The sequence below is a fragment of the Heterodontus francisci genome, chromosome 37 (assembly GCF_036365525.1).
Source record: "Heterodontus francisci isolate sHetFra1 chromosome 37, sHetFra1.hap1, whole genome shotgun sequence".
NCBI classification, from domain to species: Eukaryota; Metazoa; Chordata; class Chondrichthyes; order Heterodontiformes; family Heterodontidae; genus Heterodontus; species Heterodontus francisci.
This window is the reverse complement of record NC_090407.1, coordinates 14903313-14927494: the sequence shown is the minus strand read 5'-3', so window position 1 is coordinate 14927494 and position 24182 is coordinate 14903313. Positions and strand designations below refer to the sequence as shown.

Below are 24182 nucleotides of genomic sequence, written 5' to 3'. Positions count from 1 at the left end.
ATCAATTCTTTGTTGGCCACAGCTCCATGGTGCCAATGTGTGTCTGGTACCTCACCATTCTTCCTGTGTGAGTTCAGACAGTGAGCGACCGGCAGGCTAATTCCAAAATACCAACGTGACACCTGTTTAGAAAGAGAATATAAAGATGGGGAATTTGGAGCGAATCACAGTGTCCTAGCCTAATCAGGTTCTGGTCAATGGGTTGGGTGTGATGGGGGCTGACTCTCTGCACACCTTCAAGAGAGAGCTGGTCCACTTCTTGACTGGGGCAAAGATCGCATCATATAGAAGGTATTGGTCCGTGTGGTCTCCTAGACTAGTTTCAATCACCTGAAGGAGTTCGGGGAGGAATTTTGCAGAGTATATTTTCCCTTATTGGCCCAGGAAAATTACATGGCTGCTGAGAGTGAGGAAGCTTTTGGTCATGATGCTCTGGCCATCATGATGAGGGGAAGGCTTGAAGGACCAGCTGGTGTTTTCCTGCCTGTTAATTTTGTACATTCATCACTGACTACAGGCAAATTACTAGAATTTATAAGATATTTTAATTATTTGTTAGATGTTTTGTTCTGTTTTAGGGCCCGCATAATGGTTAACTGAATTCATAATATTCTATGTTAGGACATTCATAAAAAGGCTACTCATACTTGTATGGCCATGATAGAGGTTGCTAGCAACTTGGATTTGGCTCCAGAGTTCATTCCCAGTCTACTGAGTTAGATGATCTCAGACAGGATGACAGTAGAAGCACTACAATTAGCCTTTGCACCCTAGGATGGGAAAATCAGCCAGGATTGCCTATTCACTGACCCCTGCTGGAAACTGAGTGAGTGTATGTGGATGTTGACTGAGGATAACATTGGGCTCGGCTGTGATGCACACCGTAGTTGAATAACCTGTTTACACTCACCATCTGATCTCACAAATAAAGAGTCGTCCCTTGGACTAGAGGGTGAGTAGTACCTGTGGAACATGGACCCCAAGAGTCAGCACCTTCAGGAGAGGAGGGGAGAACAATTGGTGAGAAAAGTATTGATTTAAAAAGGACAATTTACATTTACTATCGTCCTGTTAACGTTATTTTCCTGATTCCCGTGCTATGAACTGTCCCCTAACTTAGAAATGAAGATGCCAGCCATTGCTATATGCTGAATTGGCAGCGAGATGATGTGCGAAAGGGGAATGAGTAACTTATATATTTCATTCTCACGCACTCCTTTCGCGAAAACACCAAGTCTCCTATGGACGATGCAGGTGAGCTCAGGCTGAGGCAATCAAAAACTGTGGGTGGAATGTCCTTAGTATTTGTGTTTTCCCACCATTCAGCACACTTAATCTTGTGTTCTTCTCCTGCAATACCTGATCTCTTCTATCAGTTGAAGGGCCGGCGGATGGAACGGCAAAATTCCCTCCGTTGTTGGCAGCAATAATAACCTGTCACTGAGCGGCACAGTACAATTGCTTAGCTATGACCTTAGCTGTCATAAATGTCACCGAATGTGGTAAAATTCTGGTGTCATCATTTTGGAGAGATTTGTTTTGTGGGGAATTTAGTTCCTGAATCTCTGCTGTGCCTGTTGTTACTTTGACCTGTAGCAGACAATGGCTTCTTAACAAAGCTTGAAAATGCCTCACAGATTAATTTGCTCGGTCTGTTCTTCATTAGTGCACTGGCCAACAACTTTACAGTAAACTGTTCTAATAGCACGGGTGGAAATTTAACTGGAACCCATTAACCAGTGGGCTTAAAGCGACAGCAATATGACTGTACAGCGGTAGCACTGGACACCATAAGAAATCTGAAGTGTATTGAGAGAGAACGCAAGCCCCTAAATATGGAAAGGGGCGGGGATGGGAAGCTAATCATCTCATTCTCTGATCCACTGCAACCTTAATAACCACGTAGTCTGACCCTCATGGGTAACACTCCAGGCATGCTCTTTACAAAGTGCTTCTCTGAGTGCATATCCCAAGCATGTCTATTCTGAAAAAGCTTCCCTATTTTTGTTATCTATCTCCTCCCTCTTTAAATCCAGTACCACAGACGTTTCCCTGCCTGATGTCCAAAAATTAAGGATTAATCTTGGGACACTGCTGCAAGCAACCTAAAAATAATGGAACATTAAAAAGATTTCGAAACATTTTCTTTGAACACTTGAACACTTCTTGTTTATAAAAATATTGGAGATGGGGGAAAGGCTATTTGACCAACAGGGTGGTTGGACGGGTGGTCATGTGATGACACTTCCAGGAATACATCCAACCAGAGTTGGAAAGCCCATTGTTGGAAGTGGATTTGTGCACTGTTGTCAGGCTGATGATCCTTTTTCTTTGCCTCCATTGCTCAGCTTTTAAAGAAGCCCAGAATATTAACCACATCTTGTGCCAACAGCTTGAAGATAATATGAAAAAAGACAATCTACTCTGCACTCCACATCAGGTTTAATGTGTTATAAACTGGCCAAGTTCAGGGATGGGTGAGCCGAACCAGACAGCTGCCGACCCTGTCAAAACCAGGTCTGCTACCCGCCTGGTGTGGGCTGCACTGCCCGGGTTTCATGGAAGTCTGGAAATATCTAAAAATGTAAAACCAAAAAGTCTGATTTTAAAAATAAGCGAATTCTTCCCCTTTCCTCCCTACTTTACAGCTGTGTCCTGTGATGTGCAAGCATCGATCAGTTATTAAAAGTTTTGAATGAATTTTACACGGCAGAAAAGCAAAAATCAGAAGTTGAGCCAAGATACTACCCCTAATCCTGGCTCTTCTCTCTCTCTCCCTCCCTGCCTCCCTCTCTCAGGCATTAGATTGGGCTGCCACATTCTTGAAAATAAAGGGCTTGAAATGCACAGTATTTTGGTCAACTCCTGAAAGAAACAAGAAAAACTGATCAATGTTCACCGATCTTCCTCCTTTCAGATACTGACGAATCCACTGTGCACATCCAGCATCTTTCACTATTAATTCCAGCGTCCATTGTTTGCTGTTTTCTTCATCTTCTCCCCGAGGAAGAATTAAAGACTCTTCCAGGAGTTCAGTCTTTTCTACAAGATGAAAGCAATAGCTGCTGGTTCCAGCTGTAATGCCACAATCTGAATGCTCTTAAACTCGATTTTGCACCTGCCACAGATGGCTAGGGGCCTGTTTTACTCATTAGATAATACAACAAAGGGGTAGAATTCCCTTGCCCTGCAAGGTGTGTACACTGCACAATACATCAAAAAAGCAAATATATATATACACACACATAGTTAAAAAAATATGGAACTTCTCACTCTCAGTGGAACCCTTTGTAAAGTTCTACTCGAGCCAGCAGTTAAAAAAATCTTGCATGCATCAAAATACCTGAAATGAATGGACCAGGAAAATGGGGCTGATATAGAGCGGAAGGGAAGAGTCAGGGGTGGTGATAGGTGGTCAGTATTTGGTCAAACAACACATTGAATCTTTTGTACGTCTGTTCTGCAATAGCAATCCTCAGACAAAGTAACCTTCCATTGGGCCTACACCATTATCCAATAACACCTTTATCTTATATCATTACAAGTCACAGTATACTCATGGCTGTATAAAATTACTAGGTCCTAATAACCCAGTGACTGCTATAGGCAGTAATTCCCTCCATCCATCCTTAAGCACCATGCAGCTGTGCAGTCTGTCCATAGAGTGCACTAGAGAGCTGCCATTAGCTGGTGTTGGTGCTGCCTCTCCTCACACTCGCCATGCTGAGCTTCCCTTATGTGAGGCTTGCAGATCTTTCAACCAAAGTAAAACTTTTATGAGGGTGAAGACATAGCCAAGAAGGGAACAGCTAATTATCATGGGGATTCAGGGGCTACTTTGGGGTATCACAAAGCCTTTGTTTGTCATTTATTCTGATTGATACCAAATATAACAGTGAATGATGTATTGGGGTAAGTGTGCGGGTGCAGGGGATGGATCAGAATTGAGGGTAGAATGGAATGTTGTTTGTGTTTCTTGGGTACATGATGAAGTCTCCAGTTGAATCAACAAATGATCTTATACTGGGCAGCCCTTATTGGTGAAATATTCAGTCCCAACTCTCCACTGCCAAGCAACGACCACCACTCACATTTATACCGGCACATGACTTAATGGAACATCCCGAGGTACTTCACTAAACACTGAGGAGGGCTTTGGAGAAGAGTTAGGAGATAACTGAAGGCCTGTCCAAAGAAATAGATTTTGGGTCAAGACATATTGGTTTAGGATGAGATTTCAAAGTGTTTCGGGGGATAGCAAGGTGACCTAGTATGCTGAGGGCAGGGATAATAGAAAATCAGGATTTATTATGGGATAGGATGCAGGTGTGGTAGTCTGGAGTTTGTTTAGGGTGGAGCTTCGTAGGCTCTCAAAGGGGAGTTGGAGGAGTCAATGGTGGAGGTAAAAAAGGTATGGATGAAAATTTCAGCAATATAAGGGAACAATGAAGGCAGGCAATATCATGCAGAAGGAAATAGGCTTTGTTGGAAGGCGAACTGGATGTCGAGTTGAAAGGTTAGTTCAGAGTTCAACAGAACCCTATGGAGTAGAAATTCCTCTTGGACAGTAGCGCTAAATAAGCAACAGCAAATCAGCAGCCTGTGTTGCACTCTTCCCAATTTCCCTTTCCATTGACATTTTGCTGTAGGTTGTGTCAAGAGTTAACTTGGTGAATTCTGCTCTAAACTCATTCCCGTAGTTCCTAACAGGTCATCCCATCAGTCTGGCTCAATTTAAGCTTATGCCAAAGAGATGAGAAGAAAAGAGGAAAGACAGATTAACATTTTTTATGTGTAGATGCTTTTCAGGAACTGGAAGATCAGCGAGGCCCTTATCAGAATTGGATTGTATTGAGATTAAGATTAACACGATATATAATACACTTTGATTTTATAAATGAAATGATGTAGAAATGCATAACCAATTCGAAACAATGGGTTTATATTTTGGCAAAAGGAAACACAACAAATACTTATGAGAAATATTGACCTCTTTGGAACATGTTTAAAGGGGTTGCTTATATTCCAGTTTCTAGTTCCACACCTGAAACATTAATCTGTCTTAATAAATGCTGATGGGACTGATGTATATATCTAGCATTTTCTGCTTTATTTTGTATTTCCAGTGTTTTATTTAACTCCCAGAGTTGTGCGGATACTGCCTTAATCTAGTGAGCCATCAAACTCCTCCCTTCCCTCCTGGGACAGTACACCTAGAATATACACCTTTCCCATTCCTCTGCTTCTTTCATCTCTCCTTCCACGCCACCGCCCCCTACCCTCCAAGTATCTCTAAGATGATTTTCACGTGCATAAAGACCAGAACTAGGTGAGGAAGGGGAGATCTGTACTGTAGCTAAAGCGCTTTCTGTTCCAAGTGCCTGTAATATTTCAATACACATTTTGTTCTCATGATCAAACATTTTCTTTAACATCAAGAGAAAAAATGTTATCTGTCAACTGTGGAAACCTATAGGTTTCTAAATACATGAGGCATACCAAGTACAGCAAACCCACTTCCTCCTGCAATCTGTACAGTTAACTGACACACCTTGAACATTTAGAAATATTTTTGGCAGTCCAGCAGAAAGTGAATGAGAGAGACACACACAAAAGATGGCAAAACGTAAGGATGGGAGCAGGAGGAATGTGACAGATGCTGTGCTTTGATTGACCAAGAAGCACCATAGACTCGTATTCATGGATTGATGGAGTGCAGCGAGTGTGGGTGATAGCTGGGGAGGGTGGGGAATGTGGCACTTCTGGAGATCTGGTAGGAGGGAATCTACCCTCCTGATTAGAAATGGTGGTGTAGAGGCAAAGGGCAATGAAAGAGGAAAAATATGTAGCATTCAGATTAGCGACAAGTGAAATTGGTGATGAGGTAACCCCATGACCCATGTTTGATTGCTAACCAAACCCCTTTTGCAAAGAAAGTATTCAATGTGCCTGGGTATGAACACACCAGGGAGAATGTTTGTAGCACTACTGCAAGTATGGTCAGTTAGAGCATACACTCCAATTTCTCTCAGCTTATTTTACAACGGTCAGTGCTTTTAGCAAGATGAAAAACTGCAGGGTTTCTCTTTTTTCTGCTTTTCCCTTTTCTGTCTTTAATTTAGCTCACTCTCGGTAAACTCCTCTTTGATCGGCTGTTTCCGCGTCTTGCAGTCAGGTATGTCGAAACCAAAGTCTCCCCAGTCGTCCCCCCGGTTGGGAATGGTGATGGTGTGACGCACTCGGAAGTGGACAGCCTCCATCACCCGCTGGCGTTGCAGCTCCCCGCTGATTGTGCCGGTGTTGTTGCTGGACCGGATCAGCTGCTGCGAGCTATAGTCATGCCCCTGTTTGAATTCCTGAAGCCCTCTCCAAATCAGAAGACGGTACTGTTCTGGAATCTTTAGTGCTCCCAGATCCTAATAAGGAAGAGAAGGGCAATGTTAAACGACTGAGTAACAGAATGTACCGGAGTTTTTTAAAATTCATTCTCGGGATGTGCTGGCAAGGCCGGCATTTACTGCCCATTCTAGTTGCCCTGAGAAGGTGGTAGCAAGTTTTCATACAACTGTCAATGGCCTAGCAAATTGAAACTTTGACTCCTGCTGGAAAATGCTTGCGGGTGGACACTGAGTCAGGACTGGATCAGGTTTAGTGATTCCCCCATGGTTGGATAACTGACCAGCATTCACTGTCTGCGTTCACACATGAAGAATGGCCACTTGAACTACCTACCGGAGGGTGGATTGCACCCAGGGACGTCCATGGACTTGTACCCTCATAAGGTGCATCACTAGAGGCAGACAAGAGGCTTCTTCAAGGTTCTCGTGGAAAAAGGGAAGGGAGGGAATTGAATTGTAACAGAGCACTATGGAAGCTTTCACGGGCACATTCAGGATATCTTCCAAATTCCACAGATGGACAGTTTGCCCCTGGACAACATTGTCAGAGAGGAGGGGAGAAATTGAGACAAAATAAAAAGAACAATTCATTAGGAGGATAAGAAAGTGGAGCATTTACAGGATGAAGAATCAGAAGTTATTCTAGTCTCACATGAGGTCCCTGATAGTCTTGTTAGCAAATGCAGTGTGTAACCAAGGAATACAAACAAGAAAACTTAGTTAGCTGGTCACTGCTAAGTAGTAGCTGTGGTGCTGGAATTGACCTCAGTGCCCAAGGGCCAGGGAGGGGAAAGAAAAATCAGGTGGGACTCCTGTTCCAGATCGCAATCCAGTGATCCCCTGCTGGTTTGTGTTCGTGTCGACATCAGGCAAGGAGTGGATCAGTTTAGGCTGATGCAAAAAAATGGTCATTTGGGCAAGGTACCGGGAGGCAGCCAGTGGCCATAGAACTGTATCCCTGCAAAAATCAACACCTTCATTGAGGAGGGAGGGAGAAAAGTGTACTTAGGAGACAAGAAAAACATTTGATTAAGGATGAAGGAATGAGGATAAGCTTACATAACTTTAAATGTATTCATTTGGCTTTAATAAAAGGATTCATTGGTGTAGCGTGTTGGGTGCATCACCAGTTTGTGCTTCAGTGTGGCTGTGTCTACAGGGTGTCAACACTGACAGGTTCCTGATCTTACCTGGCTTACCAGGAGGCTGTTCCAAGGAGAGGTGAGTAGCCTAATGAAGGCTGTCCCCTCCGTCATGGTGGAAATCCTCCACACCCTGCGAGCTTCACCAAACTGGTGTGGGTAGGATCAAGAGCTCTGAGGTGTGGGGAATTCTGGGTGCAAACTGGTATTCCACCAAAGCATGGGTCACACTTCTGCATGATGAAAAGTGTTACTTTTCAGAAAGGAAGGGACCCAGCTGCCGTTATCTCTATTCATAAAGCACTTAAGTATTTGTAAACAGTACCTCCAAGGAAAGGTTCTGCAAGTGGTACATAGTCTGCAGCCCTTGAGAGGTGAAATATTCCAGACAGTTAGGACAGCCCAGACCTGTTAAAAAACTATGAAAGAAAATTCAATAAATACATAGAATGAGCTGACTACAAAATATTACAGGTTTATTGAGCCTGAAAGGGCTGACAGAAAACATTACAGGTTTATTGACCAGAAAACAATTACAGGTTTATTGAGCCTGTATGGGCTGACCAGAAAACATTACAAGTTTATTAAGCTGGTATGGGCTGACCAGAAAACATTACAGATTTATTAAGCCTGTAAAGGCTGACCAGAAAACATTACAGGTTTATTAAGCCGGTATGGGCTGACCAGAAAACATTACAGGTTTATTCAGCCTGTATAGGCTGACCAGAAAACACTACAGGTTTATTAAGCTGGTATGGGCTGACCAGAAAACATTACAGGTTTATTAAGCTGGTATGGGCTGACCAGAAAATATTACAGGTTTATTCAGCCTGTATAGGCTGACCAGAAAACATTACAGGTTTATTAAGCTGGTATGGGCTGACCAGAAAACATTACAGGTTTATTAAGCCAGTATGGGCTGACCAGAAAACATTACAGGTTTATTAAGCCGGTATGGGCTGACCAGAAAACATTACAGATTTATTAAGCCGGTATGGGCTGACCAGAAAACATTACAGGTTTATTAAGCCGGTATGGGCTGACCAGAAAACATTACAGGTTTATTAAGCCGGTATGGGCTGACCAGAAAACATTACAGATTTATTAAGCCGGTATGGGCTGACTAGAAAACATTACAGGTTTATTGCTCTGAATGAATCAATAGATGGGGCATCTGGGGCAACATCATCTACTCAACTAATATTTGCATTTGTTATTCTCACTAATCTAACCTCCTCTCCTCCTTTGAAAAGAACTGACTTGGACATTTCCACAGCTGCCAATCATCTTCAGATGCCTCTTCCACCGTGATTTTTATTCACCTTTGAACCTTAACAGTGAATGTTGGCAGACTTGACTATGAGAGGCATCACAGTCAAGACTGATCTTGTCCTCACCCACCACCTGCGGTGCTCACTTTCCAATAGGGGTTGCAATTTCTCCCTTTTCTGATCCAGGGGCACTGAGGCCAACTGTGGCACCACTACTGCTACGCTGGCTGAGATCAGCTAGAAGTAGAGATCAAGGATTGAACCATGAAGCCTTACTGGCTCAGCTACTCAATGGATCACCATGATAAGCCATCGGGAGAGGTACATCTGTTTTTCTAAGATAAAAAAAATGAAGAGCAAGCAACAGTTGCATCACTAAACAAGCCCAGGTGACTTGAGGTTACACGATGCTAATTAAATGATATCCATTTAGGAATGAATCACCCACATATGAAGGCGGGATATATGGTGTAAAAGAGAAGACAGCTCACCTGACTAGAGCTGGGTCTGCAGCGTAGGGTGGGGGAGGGGTGCAGTGTGAAGTAGATCCCATGCCTGCTGACTGTGAGGAATTTCCTCCATTCACGTTACCATTGGTTGGTATATGATGATGGTGATGATGATGGTGGTTGTTCATTATAGTTGGGCCTATAACAGAAAACACCATTTTAATAATTTGAGGGCAGTGTTCCCTCTATTTCGATCCTCATTTCCTCTAGTCTCTGGTCTTTTTTATTGATGGTTGATGAAATGTTTACCATTGTTGCTTCAATTTGTTGGTATGAAAGCTTCTTTGTTACAGGGACAATCTGCTGCCCATTCTGAACAAGGGTGTAGAAAATATTATTAATATTTAACAAAAATACCTAAATATACTTGGAAAGTAAAGTTTAGGGGTGATTCTGTGACCCAGAGGGAGGAGGGAGCACACTATGGGGAATCCTGAGCATGTACTTGCTATTTCCTGAGATGTGCTCCTCCTGAATGCTGCTCCCCACTGGGAGTACCAGATTGAGGACTCACTCCTCTTGTGTATGACAGAGATTGGAGATCCCACTGTGCTAGGTCCTTATTATATACCAATTGAAAAGCTCAAATCCTAAAAGAGGCTCCTCCCTGAATGGTTTTCTCTCTCTCTCTCTCTCTCTCTCTCTGTATTCCAATTTTTTCTATATTTTATTGATAAAACTGCAACCATTGCTCTTCCTTAATTTTCTCTTTTGCTTCTATTAAGCTCCAAATGCCCCATGTCATATTCTCTTCCTCCTCCCTGTTTCCGTAGTAGGGTTAGAAGCTCAGATTGAGGTTGAATAGGATGCCCCAAGGTTGCAAACATTCTGGCTCAGTCTGAAACAGTGGCTAGGGAAGTGGATGGGATCAGTGGCAAGGGTACAGAGTTTATGGTGGGGGGCCAAAGATGATGGCTTCCCAATGCTTAACTGGAGGAAGTTGCAGCTCACCCAAGATTGGATGTTGGACAAGCAGTACAACAACCTATAGAAACAGAAGGTGTCAAAATAGATGATGGAGAGGTAGAGCTGGCTGTAATCATTGATAGGTAGTATGTAGTTGAGGAAGAGGCCCTGAATGGATCCTTGGGAGCTCCAAAGGTAGTGGTGTGGAGAAGGGAAGAGAAACCATTGTTGGAGATGGTTATGATTTCATAGGTAATAGTGGAACCAAGTGAAGACAGTCCCACTGAGCTTGACAATGGAATAAAGGTATCAAAGGAAGACGGTGTGGTTGACTGTGTTAAAGGATGTAAAGTGGTTGACGAGGAAAAGAGAGGGCGCAGTTTTAGACTTAGGAGTGGCACTCAGAGAGCATTTTGGTGGCAGTGATCATAATTCAGTCAGTTTTAACATAATTATGGAAAAGGATAAGGACAGAACAGGAGTTAGAGTTCTCAATGGGGTAAGGCTAATTTTACTAAGCTGAGGAGTGATTGAGGAGTGATTTAGTGAAAGTGGGCTGGAAACAACTACTTGAAGGTAAATCAGTGTCAGAGCTGTGGGAGGCATTCAAAGGAGAGATTCAAGGGGTTCAGAGTAAACATGTTCCTACAAAGAAAAAGGGTGGGATGGCCAGATCTAGAGCCCCATGGATGTCAAGGAGCTTACAGGGTAAGATAAGGCAGAAAAGAAAAGCTTATGTCTGACACCAAGAACTCTACCACAGAAAGCAGAGAGGAGTATAGAAAGTAGAGGAGTGAAATCATAAAGTAAATTAGGAAAGCTAAGAGAGAGTACAAAAGAATATTGACAAGCAAAATCAAGGGGAACCCAAAGATATTTTATCAGTACATTAGGAGTAAGAGGATAACAAAGGAAAGAGTAGGGCCCATAAAAGACCAAAAAGGTAACCGATATGTAGGGTTGGATGATGTTGGTATGGTTCTTAATTTGCGTCTGTCTTCACAAAAGAGGGGGACGATGCAGATATTGTAGTCAAGAAAGAGGGATGTGAAGTATTGGATGTGATAAACATTGGGAGGGAGGAAATATTAATGGGATTAGCATCCTTGAAAGTGGATAAATCACCAGGTCAGATGAAATGCACCCCAGGCTGTTAAAAGAAGCAAGAGAGCAAATAGCGGAAGGTCTGTCCATCATTTTCCAGTCCTCACTGGATACAGGTGTGGTGCCGGAGGACTGGAGATTCGCTAACGTTGTACCTCTGTTTAAAAAGGGAGTGAAGGATAGACTGAATAATTACAGGCCAGTCAGTCTAACCTCAGTAGTGGGCAAATTATTAGAATCAATTCTGACAGACAGGATAAAGAGTTACTTAGAAGGGCATGGATTAATCAAGGATAGTCAGCCTGGATTTGTTAAGGGAAGATCTTGTCTGACTAACTTGACTGAATTTTTTGAAGAAGAAACTAGGAAGATTGATGAGGGTAGTGTAGTCTACATGGATTTTAGCAAGGTTTTTGACAAGGTCCCATATGGCAGACTGGTTAAAAAAATAAAAGCCCATGGGATCCAGGGAAATGTAGCAAGATGGATACAAAATTGGCTCAGTGGCAGGAAACAAAGGGTAATTGTTGACAGGTGATTTTGCGACTATAAGGTTGTTTCCAGTGGCATTCCGCAGGGCTCAGTACTAGGTCCACTGCTGGTATGTAATAACTATTTGAACATAAATGTAGGGGGCATGATCAAGAAGTTTGCAGAAGGCACAAAAATTGGCCGTATAGTTGATAGCGAGGAGGATAGCTGTAGGCTGCAGGAAGATATCAATGGACTGGTCAGGTGGGCAGAAAAGTGGCAAATGGAATTCAACCCAGAAAAGTGTGAGGTGATGCATTTGGGGAGGTCAAACAAGGCAAAGGAATACACGATTAATGGGAAAATACTGAGAGGTCTACAGGAAGTGAGGGACCTTGGAGTAATGTCCACAGATCCCTGAAGGTAACAGGACATGTGGATAAGGTAGTTAAGAAGACATATGGAATCTTTTCCTTTATTAGCCAAAGTATAGAATACAAGAGCAGGGAGGTTGAACGCTGGAACTGTAGTTAGGTCATAATTTGAGTACTGTGTGCAGTTCTGGTCACCTCATTACAGAAAGGATGTAATTGCACTAGAGAGAATACAGAGGAGATTTATGGGGATGTTGCGGGAACAGGAAAAATGCAGCTATGAGGAAAGGTTGGATAGGCTGGGGTTGTTCTCCTTGGAACAGAGAAGGCTGAGGGAGATTTGATTGAAATTGTGAGGGGCCTGGATAGAGTGGAGTGAAGGGCCTTAGCAGAGATGTCAGTGACTAGGGGGCATAGATTTAAAGTGATTGATAGAAAGATTAGATGGCAGATGAGGAAAAAATATTTCACCCAGAGGATGGTGGAGCTCTGGAACTCACTGCCTGAAAGGGCAGTAGAGGCAAAAACTCTCAACTCATTGAAAAGGTGTCTGGATATACACCTTAAGTGCCATAACTGCAGGGCTACGGGCCAAATGCTGGAAGGTGGGATCAGGTTGGGTGGTTCATTTCTCGGCCAGCGCAAACATGATGGGCCAAGTGGCCTCCTTCTGTGCCATCAACTTTCTATAATGCTACGATTTACAATGTCAGCTAGCATAGGGACCAGGAATGGAAGTTAAGTAGTCAGTTTAGAGGGACTGGAGTTCAAGAGAGTAGGAGGTGGGTCTCAAGGAGAAAATAAGCTAGGAGGGCATGAGGGGAGATAGGGGAGAAGGAAGATGTGGGAGCAGGGATAGGACAGTGAGAAGTCTGCCAGGAGGTTTAGATTAGTGGGCAAAAGGAAGGGAGGAAATGTGGCAGTGGCAGATAAATGGGTGGTCTCAATCTTAATGACAAAGAAGTCCACGAATTCCTAGCATTTCTTATTGATGGGGAGGGTAGAGGTGGTAGGGTGAGAGATTAAAGGAAACAGTTTGTAACAGAGAAAAAAATTTGGTGTTATCGTTCCTCTCCAGGATGATCCTGGAGTAGTGGGCAGTTTTGCAGAGGAGCAAGAGGCTGAATAGTGTTTGATGTGCCAGCCAGACCCAATGATGAATGGCTAAGCAAGCTGTGCACCAGATACATTCTAGTCTGCTTCTCTTGGATTCAAAGGAGTGAAAATGGGGACTATACCAAAGGGAATGACCAGGAAGAGAGACAGCAAAATTTTAATGGGGATAAAATCATCAAAGGTGGGGTGTCTCAATAGAATTAACGAAAATGTGACAACACAAAAACCTGCAGATACACTGTAGCTGGGGCTGATGTGCAGAGGTTGGATTGAAGCACATTGTTGGGGTAACATGGGGCAAGCACTAGTTCTGAAGGGTCAGAAGAGGAGAAATATTCCATTCCCAAGTAATGCTGATTATTGAGGTTGACAAGAGTGCACATGCGCAAACAAAACACAAAAATCTGTAGATACACAGCGCCTCTGCTTAATTACCCATGTGTCCAAGGTTGGCTGAGGTACTCGGGCTGTGCTGGGAAGGCTGTCCCACCAGTTGGTTGACAGAGGGCAGTTTGTTCATCATGTTGGGTACCTTGTTTGTGGGGGGTATCACTGCACCATAGGAGGATGAAGCCTGCTGTCTGCTCAAAAGAAAATAAAAATAATTTAGAATGATTAGCAGATTTGGAAAGAAAATTCATTCCACGTATTACACAGAGGGTGAAACTTTCCCTGACTTATTACATGAATGCTCTGTAAAGCTATACAAAAGACTCAGTATGGTACTGAGCTACACGGAATGGGAAGGCTCCAGGTTCAGTCTTCAGTTTGCGCTGAGCTACTTACTCTTAGAAATCCAGGGCTAGGGAGAGATAGAAACCCACTAGAATTGCTGGTCCTGAAGGCTATCTGTGACGCCTACGAGGGAGCGAGTGTGTGCAAATGTCAGGTGAGGCCAGGATTGTAACACCCTCCACAATTGAACAGCCTGCCAACACTCAGCTGAAGAATGGCCACTTGGGCAGGGTACCACAGGGCTGCAAGGTGCTTGTGGAACCACAACTCAGAAAGAGTCAGTGGTATCCAGAAAGAAGGGGAGGGAATCATGGCCATCAATTTCCTTGGAGTGATTCTCGTTCTGTCACTGTAACTTGGCTAGATGTGTGGCATGTAAATTTGCCCTTTTCTCATTCTTGACTGTTCTTATGGTTCCGTTTGGGTTTGGCTATTGTGCAATTATTGATAGGACTGTGGGGGAGTGATCCTGTGAGTAATTATATCAAGCTTTTCACAATCCAGTGGGTTTTTTGGTTTTGGGTGAGGAAAGATACGAACAAGCTGCTTGCCTCACAATAAGAATATGTTCTGTCAACTGAACATCAAAGTTGGACAGGAGTCTGTCTCTTGCTGATGCATATTCTTCATGGAAAGAGGCTGTAAGGTGATGAGAGAGTATTTGAGAATGAAAATGAAGGGGGTGTGGTGGTGGCAGGGAATTTTAGAAAGGACGGGAAGAACAATATGAGTTATGAGTGTAGGTACTGACTGGCGCTGTAGCAGTTGCTGTTGCTGCTGTCGGTATGAGTCGATAAGCTGCTGAGGTACCAATTCCATCAGCTCCAGGCTCTCCTTAATCTTCATGAGGATTTCAAAGTTCTCTCGTCCTCGTACCTGTGGGGAAATATTGAGACCATCACAGTCATTTCTACTGCAACACTTAGAATAATTGGTGTTTCTTTATTTTAAAAAAAGGTTTTGTTTTCCTTCTTTTTCCTCCAATTTTCTCCTTTCTGATATCTCGCCCAAGCTACCATTGGCCAGACAGCATTGGCAGGTCAACACCAGTCCTCATCGAATATCTACGCATGCATAGTTTCCAACAGGAAATCACTGGATAAGAAGAAGTGAGAACCCTGGGTGACCAATCCCCTCTGTAGCCCAGGGCAAATTGGAACGCTCCAAATGCTGCCAAAGCTGAGATTAACTAACTGAGCACAGAGTTCAGGGACTGAAACTGAGACCTTTCTGGTTTAGTTTCATCAAGGGAGCTAAAAATAAACCTGTTAGTGTAACTCATCCCATTGAAGAGAAGCTATAAGAGAGAGTTGCTGGCTTTTGATCCATTTTTGTGCAGTTTGAAAAACTACATAAAAACTGAATTTCTGTCGTAGCAAATTTTCGCTATCGAGTACCAAGATCAGATACTTGGCAAACAGTCACAATGGGACGTATAGTATTCCCAAGGCAATGGGCATGTGATTTACTCTGAATGCATTTCCAAGACTAAGCCACATCTCTGATTCCCTATTAACAGTTATTGGCTCATAGAACAAATACTTCTTATACTGGTGCACTAATTGGCACTTAATAGCTAATCTTTTTCTTTATTCATTTGTGGGATGTGGGTGTCGCTGCCTAGGCCAGCATTTATTGCCCATCCCTAATTGCCCTTGAACTGAGTAGCTTGCTAGGCCATTTCAGAGGGCATTTTTCTTTTGAGAGTCAACCACATTGCTGTGGGTCTGGAGTCACATGTAGGCTAGACCAGGTAAGGGCAGAAGATTCCTTTCCCTAAAGGACATTAGTGAACCAGATGGGTTTTTACAACAATCGACAATGGTTTCATGGTCACCATTAGACTAGATTTTAATTCCAGATTTATTAATTGAATTCAAATTTCACCATCTGCCATGGTGGGATTCGAACCCATGTCACCAGAGCATTAGCCTGGGCTCTGGATTATTAGTCTAGTGACATTACAACTACGCCACCGTCTCCCCAATCAGTGAAGCCTTGAGGATGAAGCGTGTGGAAAATAGGAATGCCTAACTGATACAACTGGGCTGCTCTTTTGAGGTTTAAGGTGTGGCATGTTGTTGAAGCTGAGTACAACGAATTTTATTCTTCAAAAAATCCATGCTATACCTGACCTGAGAATGCTCGATGCTGACACTGGACACACAACATTGAAAAATGTGCCTCTGCTCAACACTTGGGCCTGGATTTTACCGGCCTCGAGACAATGGACTGCGAGCTGGGTTGACTGGTAAAATGCTGGGATGTTGTGTCAGAACGGCTCCCTGACGCAATCATGCTGCAGGGGAAGTTTCCCAGTGGTGGGCTGACTGCCAGAACAGCTACTTGCCGAATGGAGGTGGGGCAGCCAAACTGAATAACTAACGGCCCAATTAAGGGCTGTTTTCCTGGGCTGCCAGCATTTTGCCAGTGAAAGCTGCTTCCCTCCCCCACTGCATGGGGAGGCTGTCAGCTGCAGGGTGGTGGGGAGGAGGTGGGGGCTCTATGGAACAAAGAACGGGCAGGGCCCACGGCCCCAGTGGTTTTCCCGGAGGCCTTCCTACACTGGGCCCAGTGATTTTTAAATTTCTTTTTACTTACTTGCTGCAGGTGCAAGGTCTCCTGCATTCATCAGCAGTGACCACCTCTCCCAGTGGAGCTGCTGAGGCGTCAGAGCTGCCGGCCCTCTGATTGGGCCAGCAGCATGAAGAGCCCATTAGTTGTCCTTCATTGGACAGTGGGCCCGGCAGCAGCTAAATAAGGTGCCACCTCCGGGAAAATTGCTGATGTGGTCTTGCTACCCGCCCATGCAGTCTTGGGACCCGCATATGTTCTCGACATCGGGACATCCCCCCTCCGATAAAATTCCACTTTTGGTGTCAGCTTTAGCTCAGTAGGTAGTGCTCTTGCTTCTGAGTCAGAAGGTTATGAGTTTAAGTCCTATGCATAAAATCTAGGCTGGCACTCCCAGTGCAGCACTGAGAGACTGCTGCACAGCAATGTTAGAGGTGCCAATTTTCAGATGAGCTGTTAAATTGGGGCCCTGTCTGCCCTCTCTGGTGGATGTAAAATATCTCAAGGCACAAGCAAAGAGCAGGGCTGTGCTCCCCGGTGTCCTGGCCAATATTTATCCCTTAACTAATTCACTGAAAGAGATTATTTGGTCATGATCACATTGCTGTTTGTGGGATCTTGCTGTGTGCAAACTGGCTGCAGATTTTCCAACATCACAACAGTGACTACACTTCAAAAGTACATCATTGGCTGTAAAGTACTTTTGGAGGTGCTGAGGTCATGAAAGGTATTCTATAAATGAAGGTCCTTCTTTTTAATAACATTTTTCACTTTGATTAGCACAAACAATCATCAAAAATATATACTTTTTCAAATTTTGGATGCGGGTTGCAGAAAGTAAACTGTTTCATTACCCAACAGTGACATTGCTTGGCTTGAAAAGGGGCGCCTTCTCTTCACTACTATACAACCCATTGTTGGTAGCAGGGCCTTCAGCTACCTCGGTTCTACTTTCTGGGCCTTCTCCCTAAACCACACTGCTTCTCCCACTTCCAATCTCCCTTAGGACCTACCTCTTTGACCAAGATTTCAGTAACCCTTCCTAATCTCTCTCCTCATAGCTCAGTATTCATTTTCCTTATATAAAAGTAAAATACTGCGGATGCTGGAAATCTGAAACAAAAACAAGAAATGCTGGATTCACTCAGCAGGTCTGGCAGCATCTGTGGAAAGAGAAGCAGAGTTAACGTTTCGGGTCAGTGACCCTTCTTCGGTTCCGAAGAAGGGTCACTGACCCGAAACGTTAACTCTGCTTCTCTTTCCACAGATGCTGCCAGACCTGCTGAGTGAATCCAGCATTTCTTGTTTTTGTTTCATTTTCCTTATGCCTATTTTTCAAGTGCCTTGTAATGTTTTGTTATGTTAAGAGTGCTGTATAAATGCAAGCTGTTGTTGATCAATGCAAATAAATGGAAAAGGAAACAAGTAAAAGATTCACCTGATCTTGGTCTGACTGGTAGAGGTACAACAATTAACCACAGCGCTGCTGCGATGGGAATTGGAATAATTGGCCAAACTTACTGCTCCTGGTGATCAGTGCAAGAAAGTGCGCACACATGGATGTTGGATGAGGACAGGATTGTGTTAAATAGCCTACCAACTATTCCTGCCTAGGCTCACATATGAAGAGTGGCCACCTGGGTGAAATACCTGGAGGTGTGCTGGCATCGTATCCTAAATCAGTAAATTGAGCCCTGTCTCAGCAAATGTCATTGAACTATTTAACTGACAGCATGCTGTCATTAGAAATAGTAGTCACTGTATTGCCTTCTGAAGAGAATATTGGGCAGAAAAAAAATACACAATATGTGGGCTTTGGAAGAGGCAACATGACACTCAATACGTAGATTGCTAAAGGAAGCAGGCAAATACTCACAGGTACATAGAAGAACTCCTCGTCTCCATGCCTCCTCTTTTTGATGCCTGCATTGGGCCCCTGAACTCCCTGTGGTGTCTGCTTGAAGGCTGAAACATAAAGCACAGGGGCATCTAGTCATCTTTCATAGTCATGTGCTAATGATGTGTTTTATACCCTTTCCTAAAATATCTCATTTCAAATCCCGTTATTTACTCCAGACCAGACTGTCCAGCACACAGGCTATACTGGGTTTATATTGCACAGCAGTTTAAAATTATATTCCATGTTTTTCTTACAGTAACTTAGAATTTTGTTCAAGTGAATAAAAGAAATGTAATGGTATGGTATTGTGCAGCCTTTGTGCACTAACTTGGGGCACCACGCAACTGTGGAATTCCCATCTGTGCTGATTTGGTGACCTCAGGTGTGTCTCAGTGTGTAGAGACCAGCTGCTCACTGGCAAGTAAATAGAGAAACCTGAAGGAGGAGCCACTTTCCAGATGGGCTGAATGATGAAACTTTTCAGTGAATATAGAAGAGAATTGAGAACAGGGTGGCTTCTCAGCCTGTGAAAGATGTAGAAGAGACGGCCAACAAGGGATGGAAAGCAGATGGTAACATCAGAGGGTGCTATACCACCTAATCTAATTCCAATGTTAATGATCCCCGCCCCCACCCTGCCTGTGGTCAGCCCGGAAGACTTACTGCGTTTGTTACCATTTCCATTTTTTGCTGCACTCTCGTTGATGGCTTGCTGCTCACGGTAATGGTCCTCATCTGCTTTCCGATCTCTTCCTGGGCAGGCACAGATTCGACCTTCAAATGACCGGCGTCCAAGAACCTGACCACTGAAGAGAACGACAAGGGTGTTCATTGAGTGAGGGAATTACATGAGCGTCATGATGACCATCAGTCCCAACGACCCCCAAGTATCTACGTAGTGTCTTTACTGTAGATAAACATTCCAGAGTACTTCAGAGAGGAGAAATGGAGCAGGTATTGTACCTTTGTGGGAGGGGTGACTGAGAGCTTTGGTTGAAGAATTGTATTTAAGAAAGCTTTTAAACAGAGGGAGTGAAGTAGAAAGGTTTTCACAGGCTGTTCCTAAGAGTAGGGGTGGAGGTGCAGGAGAGGAGGAGGGCTGCATGGGCGGCAGGAGTAGCAGGGGGAACTGGAGGACGTAAGTCTGGAGAGCCTGTTGAGACAGCATGGGGCCAGGCCATGGAGTAATTTGTAGATAAAGATTTTATCAATAATCCACTGGGGGGCAGGGAACAAGTATGGGTCAGCAAAGATGGCAGTGAAAATATGGATTGGTACAATGAGTGGAGCAGGGTTACTGGGGTAAGTTCTAAATGATGATACAGTTATTCTGAATGTTATGCTCTCTTTCCAACGTATTATGAAAATGCCTTTTCTGAGTGACTAAGTACCTTGGGATTGGGCAGCAGTGATTGTAATGCAACATTCTTTTGAGCACAGTTACTCACTCTCTTGTTTCCAAGGTGATGATGATGAGGATGGGCCTTCGATTCATTCCACCCACACAGCTACTGTTACACATGAAGTTGTAGAGAATTGTAGTGAACTCTGTTCCTACCTGCTCAAACCAGAGGAATCATCAATCAATCAAGTAATAACCAATAAATGAATCAATACACATTTCAGTATAAATATGACAGTTATAACATTGAAAACAAGACTCATCTCACATCTCCATTCCAATTCTTTCTTACCAATAACCTCAAAGCTGTGGAACTCCTCACCTCCCTACCTCCTAAAAACTTGGTGTTATTTAACAACTGCTTCTAACTTTACCTCATCTTCTCTTCTAAACATTGGTATTCTTCAAAATGGCCCTTTCACTGCAGTTTCTCAATTTAACACAGTGAAAGAATACTGCTGAAATATGAATCTATCTTTTTCTTTCAGGTACTGATCTACCCAATGTCTGTTTCCAGCACTTTTTATCCTTCTGAACATATACTCCGTACTTCAACTCAGTATATAATGTACAGGATTTAACACTGCGATGTACACCAAGCATATCATTCATAACTAAAATTACTGTTGGAATTTACCTGGTATCCGTAATGCCTCTTACAGTTGAAATTTCTGTTTTATCCAGCACATTTTAGCTTTGGTAACATTTTTCTAAAATTAAGTAATGACAGGAATATTCAGCTCTTGGTTTCCAACAATAACTATTCCATATCTAACACTAGGTGACAGTATAACCTTAACAGTTTGCCATTTGAGGCACTCTTATACAAAAACATGGCTCCTTGATCCAGGATCCAGAATTCAGCTCACGGTAACTTTACTAACCTAAAACATAGTTATTTCTACAACACCATATCACACCATGATTTTTCAGACATTGTTGATAATTATAGTTTCATTATTAAACTGCAACAAAACACTGGCTGGAAAGTATAACTAACTGATGGGCCTGATCCACATGTGTCGTTTGTTTGAATTATTCTTCAAAGCATTTAAAAAAAGACTTACATGATCAACGGATGTCTCAAGGCACTTTACAGCCAATGAAGTACTATTTGACGTGTAGTCACTGTTGTAATGCAGGAAATGCGGCAGTCAGTATGCGCACAGCAAACTCCCACAAACAGCAATGTGATAATGACCAGATAATCTGTTTTTGTGATGTTGATTGAGGGATAAATATTGGCCAGGACACAGGGGTAACTCCCCTGCTATTCTTCGAAATAGTGCCATGGGATCTTTTACATCCACCCAAGCAAGGAGATTGGACCTCGATTTAACATCCCATTCAAAAGACGGCACCTCCAACAGTGCAGCGCTCCCTCAGTACTGCACTGGAGTGTCAGCCTTGATTTTTGTGCTCAAGCCCTGGCGTGGGATTTGAACCCAGAACATTGTGACTCAGAGGCAAGAGTGCTACCAACTGAATTACTGTGAATAATATGCTTAGTGTACATCGCAGTGTTAAATCCTGTACATTATATACTGAGTTGAAGTTCGGAGTATATGTTAAGGATAAGAAGTGCTGGAAACAGACACTGGGTAGATCAGTATCTGAAAGAAAAAGATATTCATATTTCAGCAGTATTCTTTCACTGTGTTAAATTGAGAAACTCCAGTGAAAGGGCCATTGTGAAGAATACCAGTGTTTAGAACTGTCTTTTGCTCTGCCGTGCTCCTGATTCACGGGTCCATCACACTTGTGAACAAATTGCAGAGCGCAATTATCTCAGGATGAGTTGAACCTCTTTATTTGTTGACATTGGACAGAAGCATAACTTTCTTCCTCAATGGATTAATGGATGATTCAATCTATTACTGGCTTGTTCAGAGACAGAAATAAGAATTAAAGACGTATGGTTGTGACGTACCTGTGGAGGCTCGAATGGCACCAAGACACTCTGCCGTCCAGTGACGGCATCATCAATGTACTGTGCAAGGTTGTTTCCTTCCACCCTGATCAGGTGACTCGCTGGAGCAGACTGACCTGGAAGGATGGCAGTGACACAAAGACTATAAAATGTGACCAGGACAGAGTGAAATAACGAAAGTTGAGTGAGGATTCACCCAGAAGGAAGCACATGGACCCAACAGTGAAATGATTACATTTCCCAAATATATAACTTACTCCAATTTAATATTTATCTGTAATGAGTTCTGAATAAATACTGTGAGAATAGTGAAAATTTGACTTAACTATACTGCACTAACCTAGTCAAGGGTTTAGAAGTCTGATGTGTGTCATCTGAGGCAGGCTTACAGGCTTTAATTCACTATCTATCTTTTCATCTCCCCAAATTTCTCCTCTCCTCATGTTGGGGTACAGATCCATAAATGCCATCCTGCCTTCATCTGTCTCACCCAAGTGGCCATTCTTCTTCTTTGGCCTCCTTATCTCGAGAGACAATGGATAAGCGCCTGGAGGTGGTCAGTGGTTTGTGAAGCAGCGCCTGGAGTGGCTATAAAGGCCAATTCTAGAGTGACAGGCTCTTCCACAGGTGCTGCAGAGAAATTTGTTTGTCGGGGCTGTTACACAGTTGGCTCTCCCCTTGCGCTTCTGTCTTTTTTCCTGCCAACTACTAAGTCTGTTCGACTCGCCACACTTTAGCCCCGACTTTATGGCTGCCCGCCAGCTCTGGCGAACGCTGGCAACTGACTCCCACGACTTGTGATCAATGTCACAGGACTTCATGTCGCGTTTGCAGACATCTTTAAAGTGGAGACATGGACGGCCGGTGGGTCTGATACCAGTGGCGAGCTCGCTGTACAATGTGTCTTTGGGGATCCTGCCATCTTCCATGCGGCTCACATGGCCAAGCCATCTCAAGCGCCGCTGACTCAGTAGTGTGTATAAGCTGGGGATGTTGGCCGCCTCGAGGTCTTCTGTGTTGGAGATACGGTCCTGCCACCTGATGCCAAGTATTCTCCGGAGGCAGCGAAGATGGAATGAATTGAGACGTCGCTCTTAGCTGACATACGTTGTCCAGGCCTCGCTGCCATAGAGGAAGGTACTGAGGACACAGGCCTGATACACTCGGACTTTTGTGTTCCGTGTCAGTGCGCCATTTTCCCACACTCTCTTGGCCAGTCTGGACATAGCAGTGGAAGCCTTTCCCATGCGCTTGTTGATTTCTGCATCGAGAGACAGGTTACTGGTGATAGTTGAGCCTAGGTAGGTGAACTCTTGAACCACTTCCAGAGCGTGGTCGCCAATATTGATGGATGGAGCATTTCTGACGTCCTGCCCCATGATGTTCGTTTTCTTGAGGCTGATGGTTAGGCCAAATTCATTGCAGGCAGCCGCAAACCTGTCGATGAGACTCTGCAGGCACTCTTCAGTGTGAGATGTTAAAGCAGCATTGTCAGCAAACAGGAGTTCCCTGATGAGGACTTTCCGTACTTTGGACTTCGCTCTTAGACGGGCAAGGTTGAACAACCTGCCCCCTGATCTTGTGTGGAGGAAAATTCCTTCTTCAGAGGACTTGAACGCATGTGAAAGCAGCAGGGAGAAGAAAATCCCAAAAAGTGTGGGTGCAAGAACACAGCCCTGTTTCACGCCACTCAGGATAGGAAAGGGCTCTGATGAGGAGCCACCATGTTGAAGTGTGCCTTTCATATTGTCATGGAATGAGTCTCACCCAAGTGGCCATTCTGCATATATATTATATATGTATGCTTATAGATTGCTGATAGGTTATTCAGCTGCAGAGGTGCATCACAATTGAGCTTGAGCCTGAGCGTGATCCTGTTCTCACCCAGCAGGAATCAGTGAATAGTGATTGGAAAGGGGAACTCTGGCTGATTTTTCCCCTCAGTAATTCAGAAGCACAGAGGCTAATTGTAGTGTGCCTTATCACTGTCATCGTTGAGATCAGCACGGATTTAAGACTGAACCTGCAATCTTCTTTGTCTCTCTCACACCAGGCTATTACCAACCTGGGGTTCCCAGGAAGTTTATTACCTTAATGGGGGATCATATCAGGATAATTAATTTTTCAAGTATGTTTGGAAATTTCATTGCCATGTGGAAAGCAGTGGAGAAGGAGGATCATAACCACACTGTCTGGCAAGGAAATGCACGAGAAGGCTATGAGATTGGAGATAATTTCTATAACAACAGTGCTGGCAATAAGATCTTTCCGTGCTTAGTAAACATCTGTTGTACAAATGAGCTGATCTTTTTCTACTCCAGCTGTTTACTAAAGTCAGCATGATCTGTCT

General features: G+C 43.7%; 1 protein-coding gene across 4 annotated transcripts in view; it reads right to left on the bottom strand.

The window, feature by feature from the left end:
• tp73 (tumor protein p73) overlaps positions 1-24182 on the bottom strand; it is a 171710-nt gene continuing 147528 nt past the window's right edge. For 2 of the 4 annotated variants that reach the window (XM_068017153.1, XM_068017156.1), the window contains 10 exons: positions 21833-21948; positions 19949-20058; positions 19164-19306; positions 18477-18565; positions 14778-14902; positions 13727-13872; positions 9303-9459; positions 7866-7959; positions 6128-6416; positions 1-993 (listed from right to left, as the gene is read on the bottom strand). In XM_068017153.1, coding sequence (XP_067873254.1) covers positions 920-993; positions 6128-6416; positions 7866-7959; positions 9303-9459; positions 13727-13872; positions 14778-14902; positions 18477-18565; positions 19164-19306; positions 19949-20058; positions 21833-21948 — 1343 coding nt within the window. In that variant the 3' untranslated portion in view covers positions 1-919. The remainder of the gene's footprint in view (positions 994-6127; positions 6417-7865; positions 7960-9302; positions 9460-13726; positions 13873-14777; positions 14903-18476; positions 18566-19163; positions 19307-19948; positions 20059-21832; positions 21949-24182) is intronic. The other 2 variants (XM_068017154.1, XM_068017155.1) reach the window with 2 other exon arrangements.